This window comes from Schistocerca americana, chromosome 3 (assembly GCF_021461395.2).
Source record: "Schistocerca americana isolate TAMUIC-IGC-003095 chromosome 3, iqSchAmer2.1, whole genome shotgun sequence".
Lineage (NCBI taxonomy): Eukaryota > Metazoa > Arthropoda > Insecta > Orthoptera > Acrididae > Schistocerca > Schistocerca americana.
Window position 1 is genome coordinate 840,052,191 of NC_060121.1, and position 19,018 is coordinate 840,071,208.

Consider the following 19,018-nt stretch of genomic DNA (forward strand, 5'->3'; position numbering starts at 1 on the left):
TTCTAGGCCTGCGGATCACACGCGAAACCGACCTGCTAGCCGACTGCTAGCTCTCTAGTCACATGACGTGCACGTGTGCCCTCTTGTGACGGGCTATGAACTTCCACAATCTGGTCGGAACCACATATCATTACACAGGCAATGATATTACCCTCCTGTCACTGGTTTGTGCAGTCCAGACGCCAGCTCGTTTCTTTTTGAATGCCCCTTATAGTTGTAAAAGGCACCCTCTGTCATATACCATATTGGGGCTGGTGGAGTATGTATGTAGATGTAGAGACATGAGTGGCCAGCACCACACATGAAACTGACTGTGCTATGAGCATGAAACGTATCTCCTTGTTTTCGTTTGTTGTGTAAAGGTGCCCCCCCCCCCCCCCCACACACACACACACATCCCATATGGCCTCATCCCATCACTTACACCTGTTGCCTTGACTAAATTTATTACAGTTTGAAAAATCAGGACCTTAATAATGAAAAATCCAGTATAGAATAATCACATTAGGAAAACAGTAGATTCATACTCACCATATAACAGAGATGTTGAGTCGCAGACAGGCACAACAAAAATACTATTAAACACACAAAGTTTCAGCCAGAAGACCTTCTTTAGAAAGAGACAACATACACCCACACATTCACGCAAAAACAGCTCACAGATACATGACCACTGTCTCTGGCTGTTGAGGCGAGACTGCAAGCAACTGTACATGCTGGGAGAAGCAATCTGGAGCAGTGACAGTAAGGAGGCGGCTGGGGCAGGTAGGAAGAGGGAGAGCAGAGTATGGGTGAGAGATGGTAGAGTGCTGTTTGTGGGAGCATTTGGGGACTAAGTTAAGAGGGTATTGCAGCTAGGTGCAATCATTAGGTTAGGCGGAGGGCAGGGTGGCGGTGGTAAAGGAGAGAAGTAAAAAGACTGTGGGTGTGTTTATGGAACAGAAGGCTGTGGAGTGGGAGCAGGAATAGGTGGGTGAAGGAGTATGACTAACAAAGGTTGAGGCCAGGAGAGTTAAGAGAAAGTAGCATAAATTGCAGGGAGAGTTCCCACCTGTGCAGTTCAGAAAGGTTGGTGTTGGTAGGAAGGATACAAATGGCACAGTCAGTGAAGCAGTTATTAGACTGAAGAACGTTGTGATGGGCTTAGCAACTGGGTGGTCCGGTTGTGTCTTGGCTACAATTTGTCAATGGTCATTCATGTGGACAGACAGCTTCCTGGGTGTCATGCTCATACAGAACAAAGCACAGTGGTTGCAGCTTAGCTTGTAGACACGTGACTGATTTCACTGGTAGCCCTGCCTTTGATGGGATGGATGACACTTGTGACCAGACTGGAGCAGATGGTGGTGGTAGGATCTATGGGACCAGTCCTGCATCTAGGTCTATTACAGTGCTATGAGCCATGAGGCAAGGGGTTGGGAGCAAGGGTTTTAGGGATGGATGAGGATATTGTGTATGCCCAGTGGGCGGCAAAATACCACTATGGGGGAGGGGGGGAAGGATGGTGGGTAGTGGTATTCCGCCACTCACCGAACCTACACAATATCTTCATCCGTCCCTACACAACACTTGCTCCCAACCCCTGGCCTCATGGCTCATATTGCTGTAATAGACGTAGATGCAAGACCTGTCCCATCAATGCTACCACCACCACCACCTACTCCAGTCCAGTCACAAGTGTCACCTATCCCAGCAAAGGCAGGGCTATCTGTGAAACCATACATGTGATCTACAAGCTAAGGTGCAGCCACTGTGCTTTGTTCTGTGTGGGCATAACAAACAATCAGCAAGCTGTCTGCCTGCGTGAATGGCCATCGACAAACTGTGGCGCAAGAAGCACCTGGACCACACAGTTGCTGAGCATGCTGCCCATCACATTCTTCATTTTAATCATTGCTTCACATCCTGTGCCATCTGGATTCTTCCTACCAACACCAGCAGTTCTGAATTGTGCAGGTGGGAACCCTCCTTGCAATTTATTCTACTTTCTATAACCTTCCTGGTAATAACCTTCATTAGTCATTGTCCTTCACTCACCAATTTCCTTCCCTGTTCCCACTGCACAGCCTTCTATTCCACAAGCTCACCCACAGTCGTTTTACTTCTCTCCTTTTTTACCGCCACCCCGCCCTCTGTCTAACCTCCTGATTGCACCTAGCTGCCCTACCCTGTCTCAGCCTAGTCCCTGTTTGCTCCCACAAACAACACTCCACCATCCACCATCTGTACTCTGATCTCTCTGCCTCTTCCTGCCTCAGCCTTCTCCTTGCTCCCACCAGTCAGATTGCGTCTCCCATCATGCGCAGTTGCTCGCAGTCTGGCCTTGGCAGTCATAGACAGTGGCCATGTGTGTGTGTGTGTGTGTGTGTGTGTGTGTGTGTGTGTGTGTGTGTGTGTGTGTTTGCGTGAATCTGGCTGAAAACTTGCATAGTCTCTTTGTTGTCCCGTCTGTGACTCAACATCTCCACTATATGCTGAGTAGCAACATATCCTTTTTATGATATTGTAATTAAATTATAATAATTTAAGTGCTATTAATCAGGCATTGAAAGTGCAGCACAATCAGTAGCATTGGCCCAACATTTGTCTTTCAACTATTGTTACCATGTAGTGAAGCTGTTTGCTTATTAACAGCATTGCTGCCGTGGATGTTGTTCTGGCATTGTTAATGGGGTCTTTTGATGGTAGGTTTTAGGTGGAGGACCCTTATTAAACATTTTCATTTTGGGTAAGAAGTGCATCATATTCACATTAATCCTGTGGGTTTGTGGAGGTGTGCTGATCACAATTGAATCAGCTTGGCAGATTAACGAAGGAGGCCAATGTGCTGGCCAGCCTGGATGTGGTTTTTAAGCGGTTTCACACATCTGACTAAGTGAATATCAGGGGGTCCTCAGTTGCACGATACGCTAACATTTTGAAAACTTTCTCACACTCACATGTAGAGCAGTAGACACTAAACAGATAGGGTACACATTTGATCCTGTGAAGATGTGGGATAAAGGCTGGGAAGAAGAACAATAAATGTTATGCGTGTTCCCCTTGTCACTTTCAGAGAAGGGAAATGGGGAGTGGTGCAAAATGGGATCAGAATACTATTATTTGTACTTGTAGCTTAATTTAAATTTGTGTTGAGCTCAAATATTAAAAGTTCCTTCCTTGTAGAAGGCACATACTGATACCTGAGGTAGACCAGAAATCACTAAATACTATTTTTTCACACAGTGCTCAATATTCAGCTCTACAGGTGGAACACAATATTTAATAACAGAACTAAATCTTTATTTGATTGCAAAGATTAGGAGAAAGTTGAAGAAAACATATTGTTGGTCTGATTTCTTTGCTTGGGGGTGGGTTATTATTCCTTATGCTCGTGACCAAGGAGCTGCAAAGGAAAATAAAAGTGTGAGAATGGCAGTGGCAGATAGAAGCTCTGCTCCGTGTAGCAGGGTTTACCCTATGTGAAAGGTGTTCTACCTATCAGGAAATCTGAAAACGAGTCTTAAGTCAGGCCTACCAAGTAAAAGGTTTTCCACTCCATGGCATGATGCTGTAGCAACCAATATGTACAGTGAGGAGGAGAAAACAGTCTAGGTTGTGTTGAAATTACGGTTTATTTAATCACCAATGATATGTGCTTCGCCTAATTCAAGACATCTTCAGATTGGCTTACATTTAAAAAAAAATCGAATTAGAAAGGCTTGACCCTACCTTGAGATTGGATGCAGTTAGAAAAATTAAAAATAGGACTACTGACAAATGTTGATAACTAAGTATATCAATGATAAAACACCTGCAAAAAATTGCCCTCATCATGTGCAAGAAAGTTGATTGAGGCAAATATATGATCCTGTCATGTATTAAAAGCATAACATAACCTTGACATAAACAGAATGAATTTAAAAAGAGGCAAAAACAGCAGCTGGTGATTCTCATGAAATTGTGGTGCGCAGAGTGAAGGCCTGTACAGTCTGTCAGATGGTAAACATGCTGGAAGCATCGTTTTACATCCTGTGACCACATACACAATACTGAATGTCAAGGCACTTCAGGCCTGTGGTGAGTGTGCTTTGACCACAGTACCGTATTTACTCGAATCTGAGCTCCCCTTGAATCTAAGCCGCACCAGAAAAATGAGACTCTAAATGAAGGGAAAAAAAATTTCCCGAATCTAAGCTGCACCTGAAATTTGAGACTCGAAATTCGAGGGGAGAGAAAAGTTTTAGGCCGCATCTCCAAATCGAAACAAAGTTGGTCCATTGTAATATGAGACACAATTTAGGTCGAATGAATGACGATACAGCTACAGTAGTTTGGTTCGAGTCGTAAGCTTAGCAGTTAAGCTTTACCAGGTAGCCGTTGCTATGCGTCAGGCGCTCAGTCCGTATTTATACGGATACCCTTCCTTTTTCACGTGCTTCGTCTGGTTTGAATTGATTGCTTATTTTTCTTCATCTGATAAGCGCCGTTTTCTTTGTTATAGGTGTTTACGTCACTCTAAGCTGAAAATTCATTACTGTACTATGTCATGCATTGTTTGTTGCATTCTGATAGTGCGTGTTTACTGCCTGTCACCGCTCGCGGCATGGCTTGCTTTTGTGCGCGCTACTGCCGCTTAAAAGAAAAAAGAAAGAGAGGAATCGTCTCATTAACGAAGCAATGGCAAGAGACTGTTATTTGTTGTTACTTACACTGCTGCTTTCTTTGATAATGAACAACAAGAACCAAATAATAGACTGCATATGATAGAAGATGTTCTGAACGAGAGTTTAGCGAAAATTTTTCTCCGTTTGAAAATCTTTGCAGACGCGTCTTTTAGTACATTACATTCTGCACAGAAATTAGTCATTTTAGATTTCATAATCTAGTCAGTTGTCGTGCTTCATTTCTGACTGTATCACTATTAGGCATAAGAATAATATGAATATAAACATGACATGATATGTATATTCTTCCGCGTTTGCTGTTGTGTCACTCTAGTTTCGTAGTTTATTAGGCAGACAGGATTTAACTGAGATAGCAGCAAACACGAAACAATACATGGCAAAATGTTTATATTTGTATTATTCTTATGGTGAAGAGAATACTACATGTGATTCATAATTCATAAAAGTTCCTATTAGCAACCATATCTTCTCACAGGTAGGAAAAAATTCAGAATGTAGAGTTGGCCATATTGACAAGTAGAGTTGGCCATATTGACAAACATCCCAAACAGTCTTGCAAGTTGCTGTCGGATTTTCGTAGTACATTGAAATGCTGCTACATTCGAAGATGAACAATACGGAATTTGTATTTACTTCGTTAGATAATGTATGAAAATGCAGTGTTCGAAACTCGGGGTGGAGAAAAAAGCTCATCTTCCACATTTTTCTTAATTTATTTAGTGAAGCAGACGATTTGGTGCCAGTATTTATCTTTGTGCCTACAAAGCATGCCTGTGTAGCGCTACATATATTCGACGGCAGAAGTTAGTAGTGGCGGCACCCACCAACATTTTTCAGAACTTCCGCTTGCTTTGTAATCGATTCTAAGCCGCAGGCGGTTTTTTGGATTACAAAATCCGGAAAAAAAGTGCGGCTTAGATTCGAGTAAATACGGGATAGTGTTAGCTCACTGTGAGTTATGAAGTGTTATTTTTAAGAAAACTATTTACAAATTTTTACTAATAACTAGCCACATCATGTTGAAATAAAGAGTTTGGAGAACATACGTTATTTACAGCAAGAATTTTATTTGTAAACATGTGTAAAAGTGGAAATACAGTAAGTTAAAATTATGTGAAGGTAACTAAGGACATAGTCATTGGGAATTTCTCACCAAAAAACAGACACTAGATAAAAACAGAAGATAAATACTAGGTGCAAATGGTCATATAGTATAGAAGCTGGTCCTTATGTTAAATGTGTTAAATTATAGTGCTGAAACAAGGGCACACAATTTAAAATCTTTCATAAAGTTATGGTAAAAACAAACTACTATATAATAAATTAATGAAATTGAGAGATGTAGCCTAGGGACATTTATATCATGAATGCTTTTTCTATCAAAACAGCAGAAGAATGGATACAAAGTACAGTTAGAATGGGTACACAGTACAGTTAGAATTGTGTATGGAAGGGCACACACCATAGAAACTAGTCCATGAATAAAACTATTTAAATGCGCACATAGATTTAGATATAGATTCATGGGGCTGTCTTCTAGCGCTGATAAACAGGCACACAGAATTAATCCTGGATTACTCTGAAATAGTGTAATTGGTGCTAGAGGCCAGACGTGTATAATTGATGCTAGGGTCCTGACATATGCAGAACATAAGATTGACAGGACTTGCATAGTGCAGTATGAGAGAATGAGAACTAGTCAAGTAAGTGGCAGAACTAATCAAATGGAAGTGAGAATGGATGAACACTGAGTAAGCTAACAATGCTGCTTTTGTGCACACATTATTAAGCAAGTATCTTGTAGCATCAAGCAGTACAAACTTAGCTTTTTTAAATGTGTGATTCACTGAAGAGCCAAAGAAACTGGTACACTTGCCTAATATCGTGTAGGACTGCCACGGGCATGCAGAGGTGCTGCAACATGACGTGTCACGGTCTCAACTAATGCCTGAAGTGCTGGAGGGAATTGACACCATGAACCCTGTAGCGAAACCCAGAGATGTGTTCCTGGAGCCCCTCTGTAGCAGTTCTGGATTTGTTGGGTGTTGCATTGCTCTGCTGGAATTGCCCAAGTCCATCAGAATGCATAATGGACATGAGTGGATGCAGGTGATTAGACAGGGTGCTTACATTTCACCTGGCAGAGTCATATTCAGACTTATCAGGGATCACATATCACTCCAACTGCACACACCCCATACCATTACAGAGCCTCCACCAGCTTGGACAGTCCCCTGCTGACATGCAGGGTCCTTGGATTGATGAGGTTTACTCCATACCTGTACACGTCCATCCGCTCGATACAATTTGAAATGATATTCGTCCAACCAGGCAACCTGTTTCCAGTCATCACTAGTCCAATGTCAGTGTTGATGGGCTCAGGCAAGGTATAAAGCTTTGTGTCATGCAGTCATCACGGGTACACAAGTGGGCCTTCAGCTCCGAAAGCTCATGTCAATGGTATTTTGTTGAATGGTTCACATACTGACACTTGTTGATGGCCCATCATTGAAATCTGTTGCAGTTTGTGGAAGGGTAGTGCTTCTGTCACATTGAACAATTCTCTTCAGTTGTCATTGGTCCCGTTCTTGCAATATCTTTTTCTGGCCAGAGCAATTTCAGAGATTTGATGTTTTACCGGATTCCTGATATTCACGGTACATTTGTGAAATGGTCATACTGAAAAATCCACATTTCATTGCTATCTCTGAGATGCTGTGTCCCATTACTCGTCCGCTGACTATGACACCACATTCAGACTTGCTTAAATCTTGATAAACCACCATTGTAGCAGCAATAATGGATCTACCAACTGTGCCAGACAGTTGTTGTCTTACAAAGGCGTTGCTGACTGCAGCACCATATATCCGTATTTGAATACACAAGCCTATACCAGTTTCTTTGGCACTTCAGTGTAGCTAGAATGTTTGAGATACCACTGAGTGAGCAGCCATCACCACTGAACAGGAGTATCTTAAATACATAGCCATGAAAAATGGCTATAGTAGCTTTGGTGTAACAAAGATTTATGAAGCTAAAATGTCCAAAGTCCATACAAGATCCCTGCCAGATTCTTCAATAATGGATGCAAACTACATATGTTTGCCATATTTGGGGAATTTTTCGTATGATACAGCCAAATTATTTCATGAGAGAAACACATGGATACTCTTCTCAGCAGATACTATCATTGAGGCCAAATATTTGTGGAATCAGCAGCTGAAAAGAGACAGATACTTCAGATTTGGTGCATATTTGCTTGAGTTTGGTAAATGTAATGTTGTGTATATTGGCTAAACTGGCTGGACTTTTAAGGCCTGATTTCAAGAGCACTTGCTAAATAAAGGAGGCCAAGTAAAACATAATTCAGCATTCGTCTATCATTTAAAAACAACTACTCACCACACTCCAGTTCTACAGAATTTGAAAATCCTACATAAACTTAATATGCTCAAGGAAAAAGATCGTAAAGCATGCAGGAGGAACAAACAAATGTCTCCTAAATGATCGGCTTTTTAGTACAAACAAAGTGTCTTTTGATGCTGTAAGATCCTTGCTTAATAATGTGGAACAAAATTTATGATGCCACGTTATCCGATAGTATTGTCCTGTACCAGCAGAGAAACACTAATTGCCCCAAAGCAGCGTTGTTAGCTTACTCAGTGTTCATCCATTGTCAGTTCCATAAAAATTACCCTTATACGTATTTGACTAGTATCCATTCTCTCATATTGTACTATGCAAGTCCTGTCAATCTTTTGTTTTATATATGTCTGCCTCTAGTGCCTCTTATACCATTTCAGCGTAAACCAGGATTTAATTTGTGAGCCTCCGTATCAGCACTACAAGTCGTCCGGATGAATCTATATCTAGATCTGTGTGCTCCTGTCTTTATATTGCCAATTATCTGGCATTTAAATACTGTAGTTTGTTTTTAGCATAACTTTATTCAGGATTTTAATTTATGTGCCTTTGCATCGGCACTGTCATTAGACGTACAGACCATTTGCATTTAGTATTTATCTTCTGTTTTTATCTATTTTCTGTTTTTTTGATAAGAAATTCCCAATGACTTTATGCCCTTAGTTAGCTTTACATAATTTTAGCTTACTGTATTTCAGCTTTAAAAACATTTTTACTATGTAAACTCTTGCTGTGAATAACATACATTCTCCAGACACTGTTTCAATGTGATGTTGTTAGTTATTTACAAAAGTATCTAAATAATATTCTTAAAAATAACACTTCATGTTTTGTGTATGTTGTCGCAGGATTTAGAATAATGCTTCTGGCATGTTTACTCTTTGACCGATTGTATGGATCTGATCCTCCCTGGACCACATTGTGTGGTAATTACTTCACATCACTTTCCATGTTTTTTTTCCCCTCCTTCATTTTATGGACTATAACTTTCATGGAAATGACCAATTGCAATTCTTGCCCTTTCTTAAATTCACGCCATTCATCATTCATTTTAAGATTATCATATGCTATGCTTTTAATACATGACAGGAGCGTATACATGCCTAACCTAATTTTATTGCACATAATGTGGGCAATTTATTTTTGCTGGTGTTCCATCACTGATATCAACATCTGGAACTGCAATTTTTAATTTTGCTAATTTCATCCAGTCCCAAGGTAGGGTTTGTATTTTAATGTAGGCCAGTCTGAAGATTGCCGAATTAGGTGAAACATGCATCATTCATAATTAAATAAACAGTAATTTAACATCACAAATAAGCCAGTTTTCTTCTCCTCAAGCTTACCAGGTAGTTCTAAACAGTAATAAATTTTTTTACCTAGCAAATATAACAATATAAAATAATATGACACACACACACACACACACACACACACACACACACACACACACACCTCTCTCTCTCTCTCTGTCTGTGTGTGTGTGTGTGTGTGTGTGTGTGTGTGTGTGTGGGGGGGGGGGGGGGTGGGGGGGTGGGGGGGGTGTTCGGCAAAGGCCTTTTGTGTGTTGCCTTGTTGGCCGATCTTGTTTAGGATTTGAGAGATGTGTATAATTTTTGTGTTGCAGGTACTGGTCTAGGTCTTGGGACGGGACAGTCTCTATTTGGACAGTCAACCAAACCGACAGGTCTGTTTGGTTCTGGCACAGGCACATTTGGATCTTCTGGTTTTGGCAGCAACACTGGCATTGGACTTGGATCAGCATTGTCTAATCCTCTGCTTGGTGGTGCCAACAATACAAAGTAAGTAGCATTGTGAGTTACTTCTAATTCACGGGTTAGTTGACTCCTGTATTTGTCAAAATATGAAAGATCTTTAACACAGCCACTGAAATGCCAAGTGCAACTTTTTTCCCGATATGCTGAAGATCTGTTTGATGCAACTGAAGAAATTGTGTAGAAATAAAAAGTATTAGCTTCTGTCCCAGAATAATGTTAAAGGGGAATGTGTGTGTAAGTATGTTAAATATAAACTATGTGATCAAAAGTATCCAGATACCCCCAAAAACATATGCTTTTCATATTAGGTGTATTGCACTGCCAGGTACTCCATATCAGCGACCTTAGTAGCCATTAGACATTGTGAGAGAGCAGAATGGGGCACTCCGCGGAACTCAACGGACTTCGAACATGGTTAGGTGATTGGGTGTCACTTGGGTCATACATCTGTATGAGCGATTTCCACACTCGTAAACATCCATAGGTACCAGAATGAGATTTTCACTCTGCAGCAGTGTGTGCACTGATATGAACCTTCCTGGCAGATTAAAACTGTGTGCCGGACCGAGACTCTAACTCAGGACCTTTGCCTTTCATGGTCAAGTGCTCTAGAGCACTTGCCCGTGAAAGGCAAAGGTCCCAAATTCGAGTCTCAGTCCGACAAGCAATTTTAATCTGCCACGAAGTTTCATCCATAGGTCCACTGTGTCCGATGTGGTAGTGAAGTGGAAACGTGAAGGGACACGTACAGCACAAAAGCGTACAGGCTGACCTCGTCTGTTGAGTGACAGAGACCGCTGTCAGTTGAGGAGGATCATAATGTGTAATAGGCAGACATGTATCCAGATCATCACACAGGAATTCCAAACTGCATCAGGATCCACTGCAAGTACTATTACAATTAGGTGGGAGGTGAGAAAACTTGGATTTCATGGTCGAGCGGCTGCTCATAAGCCACACATCACACCGGTAAATGCCAAATGACGCCTTGCTTGTTGTAGGGAGCATAAACATTTGAAGATTGAACAGTGGAAAAATGTTGTGCGGAGTGATGAATCACGGTGCACAAAGTGGTGATCCTATGGCAGAGTGTGGGTATAGTGAATGTCCGGTGAAAGTCATCTGCCAGCCTGTGTAGTGCTCACAGTAAAATTTGGAGGCAGTAGTGTTATGGTGTCATTGCACTACACGATTGTGTTGTTAAAAAAAGTTGTATTGCATGTAACTGATACCCTCCAGTGGTACATTGAATTGAATTTTACAAAAGCACATTCAGTGTGTGGTATACATAGTGCACCACTGTTGTTGGTCCAGTTTCTTCTTATGCTCTTGGGTGAGATCCTAGGAGAACTGCATTATTTAAGCCTGAATGAGTCTTTGTTTTACTCTCGTTATTATGTGACCTGTGTGTGTGTGTGTGTGTGTGTGTTGTGGAAGGGGGATAGTCATGTCTTTTCCCTCTTGAAAAGTGTATCTGTGTCTTCTGAGAGTCCATATTTGAACTCATCCCTTTTTTTAAGCTTCAGGTAATACCATTTTTTAAGGATCTAAGACCAAGGGATCATATTCAACAATGAGTTTGATGGCAGCTTTGTAAGAATCTTTCTTAAGATATATTAATAAGAGAATGTGAAGATGTGCTCCCTGCCCCCACCCCACCTTCCCTCCCACACACAGACTTTGTAACTTTTGACCCAGCTAATTCATTACCACGTGGACGTAATAGAGTATGAAACTATCTCACATTTGTGTGTTAAATAACTTGATATATTTCTTTGCCACAGAGATGCTCAATTCTAACGTACTATTCATTTTTCCTAGTGACATTGTACGGCCAGAAATAAGTGCTGGTGGGTATATTTACCTCCATGGAATCCAAAAGTGTTCTTTTAAGACTTGAGATACTCTCATCTCTTATTTTGTTTTGTGAGGTGTTATTGCCAGTTTTTTCTCTACAGAACCACCTCATTTGCGATCTTATCAGTTCACCTAGTTTTCAGCATCCCTTTGTAACAGTACATCTTAAAATTGTAGATTTGTTCTTTTTATGGGTTTTGCCAGTAGTGTAAAGTTAAATGGGTGAACAAAATTGAAGGGCTGAGAGCCAGAGGGGGCCAATGCCACTTAAGAAACTGGGAAAAAATGACCTAAAGTTAAGTACATCAGATAATGTATTGAATCCAAATTATTTAAAACTATTAACATTATTATGTAAAGTAAACATTGGTGTATTAATATGTGCAGCGCAAAAAAAACCAAATGTCTTATCCTGCAAATAGTAGTAAAAAAATAGTACATATTTCAGAATCTTGGAGTTGGTCCACTATGGTTCTAAGCTTTTCTTGTCAAACAAGAAAATGCATAAGTGGGCCCTCTCCAAACTACCTCTTGCTGCTTAATTTTTAGTCTACGCATTCTGGAAAAAAATTAGGTGAAATTGTTGGAATATAAGGTAACAAAGACACCAGATCTTCATATTTAGTTTTACTTATTTTAATTGTTCCTTATAAGCTGGCGGTAGATCTTAAGTGGAAGGAACAGCAGATATAATCTTCAGTGTTTCAGCCCCTCTTCACTGGCAAAATGTCAAGAATTTTCCAGTATTCTGTTTCATTTAGTGAATAGCGGAATTTAATTTTCCTGGGATCCATATGCTTCAAATCTCATCTATTTAATTTTAAACCATTGCATGTTTTCACCATCTACAGTTTCCTTGTGGAATGAAAATTTTCATTTTGTATTACCTTTGATCATGTAGCCCTAGATTGTACATCCGGAATTTTATTTGTAAAAATGAACATTATTAGGAAGAAGAGGAAGCAGTAATGTGTGTTCATGTCAAAAGTTATAGCACACACAACACCAATATTTTTAGGATTTTAAAGGTCTAATGCATGTCCCTTTGTGCTTTCTCTGCACACCACTTAGGCTGCTCTGATTCAACCTTTAAACGAGAAGCCTCTCCCCTCCTCCCTGACTTCATTAACTCTAATTCGAATATAAACAGAGCATATACCACCTTCTTCTTCTTATTCTTCTTCTTCTTTAAATAAATTGAACTTAGTATGAAATAAACTCTTGGAACACAAATAATTAACAGGATTAACTTTTTTCCTTGCACATAAGATTCATACATTTTGTTCATGGATAGTTCATGTGATAAATACCAGCATTTATTGTTATCTACATGACTGTAATGACTTGTCTCACTTGGGAAACATTTGATATGTTCACCACAAATTCAATGCTGCTATCAGATATCTTGTTTTTTGACTTGTGTTTACCATGTTTATCCTGCAGAGCAACTGGAGGAATAGAACTCTGCTGCTTTGATAGTATTCTTGAAAATAAAATACCTGCATAACTAAATAACATATTGGTAATACCATTTAATATAATCACAGATGAAACTTGACTGTAAGCCAGTGTCTGGCTTTTGAAGCAGTTGTTAAATTCCATGACAGATATTCCATATTGAAATAATTGTTGTTTATAAATTTTTAGTCATCAAAATATTTGTAAATTTATGGTATTTGCCTTTAATTTGAGGTAATAAACATGTGGCTTTTGTTTATGATATTCTTCTGAATTAGTAATTCCATAAGCTCTCTTTTGTATTCGTTACATGAACTATTCCTGAAAAATGTGCATTTTGCTGGTCAAAATTACCAGTGGACCAGAATGTACCGTGCACATTTCATTCGCATTGCCCAAACATTCTAAATATTGCAAGCCGCATTGACGGTCTTGTCTGTGTGTGTTTTGACTTACTTTTGACTCTAATTTCTTTTCCTTTTTCTAGTATTTTTTGTCCACTGGTTACTGTTTCGCAGAAGTTTCCTTGTTTTCATAGCTATTTCACTATTTTCTTATACATCTGTCATATTGAATGTTTACATCGTGTGGTATGTGATTGGCTGCTTGTATATGGCCCACTACAGCTCTAAAGGAAACTGTAATTTAATTGATAGTTGTGTTACTCTTTTGTTTTATCACATTATGAGGGATTTTGACCAAACCAACCTTTTTGTGAAGTACGTAATTCAGATACTGTCCACAGGCGGACTCTGCTCCAAAAAACACGAAAACTGAATTTGGCCACTGTGGCTCTCAGCCCTAGTTCATTCTAAGTGACAGTCACAGTCAAATGCTGTAAGCAGAAAACTCCTCAAGTTTTAATCCTGTTGAAATTAAGTGGGGTTGACTTAGAAAACATATAGAGCTAGGTCATTACCTCTCATGACTGCCACAGTCAGAGATCCTATTTTGAGGAGTGGCAGTATGTAACTTAGGTACTTCTCAGTAATCTCATTGAACTTATCCTGAACAGATGATAGTAGTAGTGATTGTTAAAATGAATGTATAATAGTGCAGTTGTCCCTCTTGGTGGGAATTACGGAATCAAGAAATACCAAGAATCTGAATTGACACATCCCAGCATCTTACATTAAATTTCTAATACTTACAGTCTGTTACTATACAACAGAGTGAATTACAGCGTTATCTCCACATATTGGTCTCCCTAATCTTTTGATCAGTGTATATTACTTGTCATGATTATCGAGGTGGCTGTAGCTGTTCAAAGACTGGGTTGTTGCAGTTCTCCACCCTACTCTGTTCTGTGTAAACACTTAATCTTGGTGTAACTGCTGTGACCATCACCAAGTCGATCATTACTTGATGGTTTAGGATGTATCTTGTCAACTGATCCCTTCATTTAGTGAAGTTGAACCATAAATTTTATTTTTTTCATTGGTTTGTTTCAGTACCTATTCATTAATTATCTGATCTGTCCACATAATCACTAGCATTCCCTCTGTGCTATTCTAGTCTATTATATTCTTGTTGCAACTGTTTGTTGTCTACCTTTCATTTTCGTACAAGGCTGCACTCCAGTCTAGACATGTCAAAAAAATTTTAACATTTGAATTTATATTCAATGTTAATGAAATTCCTGTCTTTCAGAAATACATTTCATGCTGTGGGCAGTTTGCATTTTATATCCCTTCTCCTTCAGCCATTGTAAGTTATTTTATTCCCCAAATAAGAAAACTGCTGTACCGCTTTTAGTGTCTCATTTTGTTTTTTAGATGTTGCCAACTGATATTTTCTGTGACTTATCAAAACCATTTGATTGCGCAGTTCACAGTATTCTAGAGAAGCTAAAATATTATGCTATCAGAGACATTGCTGGTAGTTGGTTTTTATCCTTCCTAACTTACAGCGTGCAGAGTGTTGCATTAAGAAAGTAAGTGTAGAAAATTAAACAGCATATTCAGAATGAGTAGTAATCATCTATTATGTACCATGGGCATCAATATTTCGTCTGCTTTTGTTCCTGTTACTGATAAATGATCTTCTATCAATATTCAAGAAGCATAAATAGTTCTTTTGTGTACAAAAATTAAATTGTTTATGAGTGAAGTTCACAATATTTCCAAAACCACCAACTGCTAGTCACCGATATTTTGTGCCTGATGCTACCTTTGATTCTTCAGCTAATGTGCACTTTATTGGCAGTGCAATGGTAGCTGTTGCAGTTGTAGAGGTAAGAGTGTTTGAAGTGGTCGCCACTGCATCTTCTTTTTCTTTCAAATCAGTGTGTTTTTCCAAGGAAAAAAATTAAAGACTGTTCTATCAGTATTATGGAAAGGATAGATGCTACTCACCATATATAGCGGAGATGCAGAGGCGCAGATACACACAACAAAAAGACTGCCAGAAAGTGAGTTTTTGGCCAACAAGACATTGGTCAGATATGCCCCCCCCCCCCCACCACCACCACCCCTCCCTGCAAGCACGGTCTCTGGCTGCTGAGGCTGGTCTGGCCTCAGCAGCCAGAGACTGTGGTTGTGTGTGTGTATGTGTGTGTGTGTGTGTGTGTGTGTGTGTGTGTGTTTATTTCCTACTAAGGCCTTGTTGGCCGAAAGCTCACTATCTGACAGTCTTTTCATTGTGCGTATCTGCAACTCTGCATTTCCGCTATATGATGAGTAGCAGCTATCCTCTTTAGAATATTGTTACATTCCATCCTGGCTTTTCCATTGTTCATGACTGGTATATAATATTTTCAAGCTTCTGCAAACAATTTTCTTGAATGTTAATGGATGTTTTTGGATATTCTATAATATTTTTGATGTTCTAGAAAGCAGCTTACAAATGGCATGTATCACATTGATCAGCACTGTCTGCAAATAGACTATCACTGAATATAGGTAAAATGCAATACATTCTTTCTGGTACTACTTGAGGCCTGACCACACCGTTAGAAATAATGCACGAGGGTAAATTAATAAATAAAAAAATATTAAAATTTATTAAAAGATGGAAAATCCGGGATGGAATAATGACAGTGTTATGAAAAGGGTAAATCGCTACTCACCGTATAGAGGAGATATTGAGTCACAGACAAGTACAACAAAAAGGCTGCTATTCACTCCAGCTTTCTGCCAAAATGTTTCCTTTGAAAATAGAAAACAACACACACACACACACACACACACACATACATACACACACATTCATGCAGTCACAACTCTCACACACATGAGCACTGTCTCTGGGCAATGAGTCTGGCTACAGTGACTGGAGACATTGGTCATGTGTGTGAGCTGTGCTTGCATGAATGAATGTGTGTGTGTGTGTGTGTGTGTGTGTGTGTGTGTGTGTGTGTGTTTGTTGTTGTTGTTGTTGTTGTTTTTTTTATTTTTTTATTTAGAAGATGGTCTTTTGGCTGGAAGCTCACATGTATTTGTCTGTGACTCAATGTCTCCTCTACATGGTGAGTAGCAATCTATCCTTTTCATAATATTGTTGTTATTCCATTCTGAATTTTTTTAATTGTTTCATTTTAGTTTTCCTTCTTAGTATTGTAGATGCTAGAAGTTGTAGTATTGGGTAGTAGACTCTTTTAGCATTTTGGATTCTCATTTTCACTTGTATGCGTCTTGGATTTTGTTTGCCAGTCATTGCACCCAGAAATTTGAACTGTTCGGTGCTTTTGGACTTGTGTTTGCCGATTATTATTAGATGCAATTAGTTGTCTTGTTTTGTCCTTATTTGTGAATTATCATGCCTTTTGTTTCCTAAATGTTACTTTTAGGCTACATATTTTGTATTATGGATAATATTGTTTTTACTATTTTAATTCACTAATACCTTGTAGTATCATATTCTGGGGTTACTCATCATTGATGGAAAAAACTGTTTGTTGCACAGAAGCGTGTAATAAAGATAATATGTAGTTTCCACTGTAGAATCTCATTCAACTGGTTTTCCAAGTGCTTTGCTTTCTCTGACAGAATTAGTGTCATTGCAAACCTCAAAGTATTAACTTTTCCTCCCTAAGAATTAATACATTTTCCAACTTTCTCCTTAGTTTCCTTCACAGCTTACTCAATGTAGTGATTGAACTACATTAGGAATAGGCTACAACTGTTTTGGGGTAAGAGTGTGGAAAGGGGTTTTGCTGTACTGTTAATTTACAATTTTATTGCAGTTTCGGGCAAACACCAGCTGCACGGGAGTTTCCAGATCTTCAGGATAAGATACTGGCTTTAACACAGATGCCGTATGGTAATCAGCCACTGTTCAGAAACACAATGCCGGTAAGTATTATTGCTTATGTTGTTGTTATTGTTTTCTGTAGTGTTGTGTTGGAAAGGGTGGAAGGAAATTAACTAATAAAGTCTGCAAGTGTGACATACAGGGTGTCCAGAAAAGGACTCCCTGATTTCAAAATTAAATATCTCGAAAACAAAGATTGATAGAGGAATGCAGTAAACGGTTTGTTTATTTTGAAAGCTGTAAGAAGTTTATACAGAAGTTTGAAATAATAGTTACAAAAGCTGCTTTACCTTTGAGGGGCAGACTTGCAAACAGATAAGGGTATAGCCATGGGAGCCAGGATGGCTTTGTTGTGTGCCAACCTTTTAGTGGGTCGCTTGAAAGAAGCCTTTCTGGGATCCATAAGCCGTCAGCGCCTGCTTTAGTTTAGATACCTTGATGACATCTGTGCCGTATAAGTCATGATGAGGCTGACCTGTTAAATTGGGATCTCTTAACGGGTTCTTCCAATTAAATTTCCCATGGTCCTATTCTGAAATCATGCCACTTTCCTTGATGTTGACTTCATCCTGACTGAGGATCAACTACACACTTCTCTTCATATTAAACCTACTAACAAACAACAGTACTTACATTTTGACAGTTTCCATCCTTTCCATGTTAAACAATCCTTCCTGTACAGCCTTGGCATTTGAGGCAAATGTATTTGTTGAGGTGCAAACTATATGCAGCAATACACCATCATTCTCATCTCTGCCTGTACTGGTCATAATTACCCCGCCAGTCTAGTTTAAAAGCAGATTTCCCAGACTATCACATCCAATTCATGTATTGCTGATCCCTCCAAAAAACAATTTAGGAGTACACCTCTTGTCACTCAGTTTTATCCTTGTCTTGAGTATATTAATCAGCTACTTAGACAAGGCTATGACTTTCTAAAATTGTGCCCTGAAATCAGTCCCACTGTGTCAGACATTTTGCCTTCCTCACCAAGAATAGATTTTTGCCCCCCCACCCACCCTCAAGAAAATCAAAAGGAGAGCCAAGTGTGAAACAATACGTGTCCTGTACCAGCTTTTATGTAAACACTGTTTGGCCTCTTACATTGTCATGACTACCACCAAGATAATGGGCATAGACAAAAGGAGTATATGGGCAGCACACACTATCTTGTTGCAGAGCATGCTGTACAACATGATAGTCACGACCTTGGTGCTTGTTTCACCACACACGCCATCTGGATTCTTCCTCCAGACACCAGTTTCTCATACTTGGCAGGTGGGAACTGGCGTTACATGTCCTTGGATGTCGCCATCTACTGTACTGGCCGTAGTTTGTTAATTTGTTCCGTCTCAGCATTTATTCTTAGCAGTAACAATTCCTTTCTTCCCTATTCTTTAATTTTCTATATCTTGTACTTTCTGACCTGTCTCTTTCTCTCCTCCCCAGCTCTACCACATACAGTGCACTTAACTTTAAACTCTTAAAACTCGTGCATGATGTTTTGTCAGTAATCACTGTCTTGTGTATCACCATATGTTCTAGCTTTTAAGCTCTCAGGTTTTGAAACCTCATTTGGTGCAG

General features: G+C 39.5%; 1 protein-coding gene across 3 annotated transcripts in view; it reads left to right on the forward strand.

Annotated features, from left to right (window-relative positions):
- LOC124605477 (nuclear pore complex protein Nup98-Nup96) overlaps positions 1-19,018 on the forward strand; it is a 135,603-nt gene that overhangs the window by 62,788 nt on the left and 53,797 nt on the right. For all 3 annotated transcript variants that reach the window (XM_047137194.1, XM_047137196.1, XM_047137195.1), the window contains 2 exons: positions 9,718-9,892; positions 17,367-17,475. In XM_047137194.1, coding sequence (XP_046993150.1) covers positions 9,718-9,892; positions 17,367-17,475 — 284 coding nt within the window. The remainder of the gene's footprint in view (positions 1-9,717; positions 9,893-17,366; positions 17,476-19,018) is intronic.